The sequence below is a fragment of the Mus pahari genome, chromosome 4 (assembly GCF_900095145.1).
Source record: "Mus pahari chromosome 4, PAHARI_EIJ_v1.1, whole genome shotgun sequence".
NCBI lineage: Eukaryota > Metazoa > Chordata > Mammalia > Rodentia > Muridae > Mus > Mus pahari.
Window position 1 is genome coordinate 105,997,671 of NC_034593.1, and position 5,285 is coordinate 106,002,955.

General features: G+C 34.7%; 1 protein-coding gene and 1 non-coding gene across 2 annotated transcripts in view; one reads left to right on the top strand and one right to left on the bottom strand.

The window, feature by feature from the left end:
• Plppr4 (phospholipid phosphatase related 4) overlaps positions 1 to 5,285 on the bottom strand; it is a 39,377-nt gene that overhangs the window by 13,497 nt on the left and 20,595 nt on the right. Inside the window, exon 2 of the mRNA XM_021196480.1 lies at positions 3,931 to 4,116. Within this exon, the coding sequence (XP_021052139.1) occupies positions 3,931 to 4,116 (186 nt within the window). The remainder of the gene's footprint in view (positions 1 to 3,930; positions 4,117 to 5,285) is intronic.
• On the top strand, positions 5,115 to 5,221 carry LOC115063985. The gene has a single exon (XR_003843825.1). It is a non-coding gene; the product is annotated as a U6 spliceosomal RNA (small nuclear RNA).

Below are 5,285 nucleotides of genomic sequence, written 5' to 3' on the forward strand. Positions count from 1 at the left end.
CTGGCTGTCCTGGAACTCACTTTGTAGACCAGGCTGGCCTTGAACTCAGAAATCCGCCTGCCTCTGCCTCCCGAGTGCTGGGATTAAAGGCGTGTTTTATTGTGCTAACTACCCTAGAAATCTGAGTTGCTATTTAAAATACAAACAAGATCTGAATTTGTGACTTTTACTTATTAAGAAGACTTCAAATGTTTAATAGTATTGTTCCCCATAAATTCAAATAAGATTTCAAGAGATTGGCAGTCCCTAAGATACAGAAGATCATGACACTGTAATGATCATGAAATGACTTAGGATTGGATGATGGTTAGGGTTAGATGTATCTGGGTGAACTTCTATGTTCTCATTAAAATCTCTTATTTGTTTTACAAAATGCTTAAAAACTGTAGCTCCCTTATTTATATTTAGTTGTATAGGCGATGTGGTATGCATGTCATAGTAATGACTTAATTCATATACACATCTTTTCATATAATATTCCTCAAGGAATTCTGACAGTAAACCAAACATAAATACTGCATGGTATGATAATTCTTTTTAAAAGTCAGTGAGTACAGAAATGATAGGGGTGACTTATCTCTACTACTCAATACCAAATTAACTATGTATAGGTTTTGACTGATAATTTCCAACACTGTCATTTCAGATGAGACATGGAAATACACTAAGTTTTCTGTTGTGTACTGTTAGCTCCTCTCCTTATACCAGTCTGCTGTAAAATCTAAGTCAAATGTGTCTTCCTACTTTCCAGGAAGATCCCAATTTTTTAATAAGCTTATCCAACTACAAAGATGAAAAGAAAATCGACATCTTTGATGGTCAGAGATTAGGGTCTGTTCACAATCACTTTGAGGAAAGGGAAGGAGGAAGAAGGGCTTGAGGTAGTTGGCCAAGATTATAGACAGAATTATTGTTTTCTCTACTTGCCGCACACTCAATGCTGAGAAAAGCACTTGTTTATGGGGAAGGCCTTAAAAACAGAAAGAAAAATGAAACCAGAACAAAACTATGAGAATTTTATATATTTGGCAAGAGAGGAGTGTCAGATTCTATCATATGTCAGTGATGTCAAAGCTCACCTCAATACTGTTCTCTTGAGGTCTATGAAACCATTGCTGAAGAAAAACGTCACTGATACCTTGGAGGCCTTCATTGGATAGGGGGCCATCTCTAATCATAAACAGTTCCTGATTTGATTCTCTTTACATTAAGAAGCATAAAGGATGGAGACCCTTTCTAAAAATGCCCTATGGAAGGCAGTGGCCCTGGGCTTCCTTCCCAGGTCTGCTCAGTAAGAAGAAGGGTAGTGGGTTTCAATTGATTTCTCAGGTCTTCAAGCCCCAAAGTCCTAGGAAACATCTCTAACTTGTGTATTGAGAATTTATGATTGGGTTCAAAGGAGTTCAGAGAAGTAGGAAGACGATGAGGCCAAGATCATTGTCCCCGGTACATGCAACCATGTCAGGAGAGGAAGCATCAGGTGATAATAAGAAATCTTGATAGGGAACATAGCAACTGAGAAATGTTCTGGTGTGGTAGGTTTAAAACAAATGTATTTTCTGCTATGGTCAAATGACTAAGCAAAATGATGGCAAGGCACTACGATTTGAGGAAATATCATGCATTAAAAAACTTTCTCTAAAACAATAATAAAAATAAAAAAGGTCTAAAAAAGCTTTCTGCTTCCATGTACATAATTAACAATTCCAAGACCCCTGAATTCACAGGAGCTCAAATAACATTAATTTACAAATTGAATAAATTAGGATTTAATTATTTTACTGAAATATTTTATTCAATATATTTGTAGTATAAATAACATTATTATTTATTATAGGAGTAGTACTTTGAATACACAGTAATGGTTACATGAAAGAATAGAGTTTAGAAGGGCTACAAAAAAAAGCTTTTAAAAACTGCTGATATTCTGAACCTCTAAAAGCTAGTGTATGAGAGAATTTCATAAAAGCTCTATTTAAGTGTGACTTTTAATTTAATAATATTGCCCAGCATTCATGAGCATTATGAAAGGACTAGAGATGAGCAAAGGTTCCTTCTGGCATGAGGACATACCACCACCCTGGAACATGTTTGTTGCCCTTAGGTTAGTAGTGTAGGGGTAGAAGAAATGGCAGCAAGACTTGGGTAGTCTTATTTATTAATGGATTTACATAAAAATGTTTTGTGATATGTACTAACACATTAAAACAATTGTTTTATAAATTAAATACTTAGGAAATAAAGTTGCCAACCAAAAAATAGCCAAATAAACTGATAATTTTCATAAAGCAAACGTAAACAACCAATAAATATTTTTAAAAGTATAAAGTATTTCTTGTTATTAAAAATATGATATTATCTTCTCTTAGTCAGAATAGCTAACATCAATAAATGTGACAAGAAAAGATGTGCAAAGAAGGAAAAACTTATTTAATCTTGGTGGAGGCAAAACAATACAGCCATAGTGAAAATCAGTTTGGAAAAATCTTAAAAATTAAAAATAGAACCATATGACTCCAATATTTAACTCTTGGACACATACTCAGAGAATTCCATACATTCTCCTAGATATATTTGCACCCCACTGTTTATTGACGCCTTAGTCACTATAGTAATGAATCAACTTAGTTGTCCATCAGCAGAATGTCTAATGAAAAATTATATGTGTAAAAAATGGAATACTATTCCACTCTAATGAAAAATACAGTCACAAAATCTGTAGGTAAATACATGAACTTAGGATGTACAAAATAAGCAATGTTATACAATCTCAGATAGAAAAAACTGCTTGCTCTCAGTCATATGCAGTATCTACCCAGTAATATATAACATAAAGAGTCAGAATTCAATAAACAAGTATATATGTGGATATAACATATCATATAGAATAAAGAACAAAGAAAGCCAAATATTAGGGGACAAAGATTGGCTGAATATAGCAATGAATATACATCCATTATAAAGGAAGATGTACAACAACTTTTTTTTTTTTTTTAGTTCTAATCTGTCATGGCGTTTCCATTTTTGGTTGTACATAAGTGCATAAAAGCATTATTAAATGTATGAAACAAAATGTGAAGCTCTACATCTGTTCCGATTGGCTACAGAAACTGTAAGAAGTTCATTGAGTTATATAGTCTTATTTTGGCTAATTTTAGTGTGTTATTTTCAATAATACATGGTTTTAATAATAAAGTTTGAAAATAACTGTGTTTTAATTTACTTTATTGAGGTATATATATATATATATATATATATATATATATATATATATGTTTTAAAATGTAAAAAAAAATAAATGCCTGCCATGAATCTGAAGTATCTCATTCTATATATCTACCTATCCATGTGTGTGCATGCATGCGTGTGTGTGCGTGTGCGTGTGTGTGTGTGTGTGTGTGTGTTTGAGAGGGGAGAGAGAGAGAGAGAGAGAGAGAGAGAGAGGGAGAGAGAGAGAAATATGCCTTACTGCTCATAATCAGCATAAAGTCTTACTTTAGTAAAAATGAACCTATAAATGTTATCAAAAATCATTTTTGAGGAGAGAGTCCTTTGTGTGTATAATTATTTATTTTCAACTTTGTAGAATCCAAATAGCAAATACATGAAAAATACATCATTTAGAAATGTATCAGCAATTTAATAGTACCTATTAAAAAGAATTATGTGATTACAAAACACTTTTTACAATGATGTATAAATGCAAGCAAACCATTTAATCTTTTTAAACTTCACAGGCCAACCATGTTAAGAAATCAATTACATGATAATTTCAATATATACAATCTATCCTACACAAAATCTTCCAGTTGAAGGGTTAGAGTTTCCTTTTTCCCTTCTTTGTCACTCCCCTGCACACTGAAACTACACAAACTGGATCATCTTTCATTCTGTGGGACTGAACAATACAACTTGAAGGTCAGTTCTTACCGTAATTGCAGGTCCAGCAAAAGCCAAGCTAAGCAACATGAGGAATGGTATGGCCTCCTGGGTTGGCTCAATGTACGGCATGCTAAGACTCCTGTCATAGCAGCTGAATCCAGAGTGCACAGGTTTGAAGACATCTGTGAGTTCCAGAAAGTAGAGGCTAACCACTGATGATGCCAATATAGGCAACTGTGGGTGAAAGACACAGGACATGGTCTATTTTTGTAAACAGGACCAACAGAATCAGTACACGTTGATGTTTGAAACTGGTGAAATTTCCCCCTTCTCTCATGGCCCTTCTGTGGGCCAGAATAAAACACAGTCATAAAGTGCTATGGAATTGACATTCACAGAAGGCTTCCTATTTATTTGCCTTCCCGGGCTGCTCTCAGCCTCTCACCTTTCACCTAGTGATGCCATCTTTCTCTTTACTTACCAGTTCTCTCATCCACTCCCCTCACCCATTAAGTCACATGGAGACTTCTGAGGATATTCTAGTTCATTTCCCTTCCCACCTTAAGCATCCTGTTGCTTGCCATTCTCACCTGAACCAAATCCAAATCCAGTCTACCAAGACCAAAATCCAAGTGCTATCTCATGGATCTGAACCTCCGACTCATCCAGTGACATACTCCTAGCACTCCTCAACTCTGTGCTGACCACACTCAGATGGTTCTTCATGCTTGCCCTGTGGGAATTAAATGTACTTCTGCCCAAGGTCCTTTACATCTGTGCCTCCTTCCTTTCTTGTCCTCTACCTAGCTCTTTGAGTGAAGGATATTTCGCTATCAGTAATGGTAGCATCCAGTATCCTCCAGCTATAGTGGCCTTTGGTCCTCCTCAAAGTATTGTCTATCTTGATTTTTCTCAATGGCACTTATTAATCAAAATAACTTGGCAATTAACATTATGTTAGTAAAATTAATAATTAACTTATTTAGCATTCATTTATGAATTATTACTAAAATAAACACTTAAGAAAGTGAGAACCTGCCAATATTATTTATTGCTGAGTCCTTGAAGCATAAAACTATTACTAGCACATTTTAACACCCAATACATCATTTGGTAGTATTTAATGGCCAATAACAACTTATCAATAAATAACTAACTGAATAAATGTGTAAGCCTTAATGTATTACAGTAAGTAGATTGCATTATCATATTTAGCAAATAAAAAAAAATGCATGCTCACTTCAGCAGCACATATACTAAAATTGGAACGATACAGAGAAGATTAGCATGGCCCCTGTGCAAGGGTGACAAGCAAATATGTGAAACGTTCCATATTTTTTACTCAATTCCCCAATAAAAAGACGTAGACTAATAGACTGGCTACACAAACAGGACACAACATT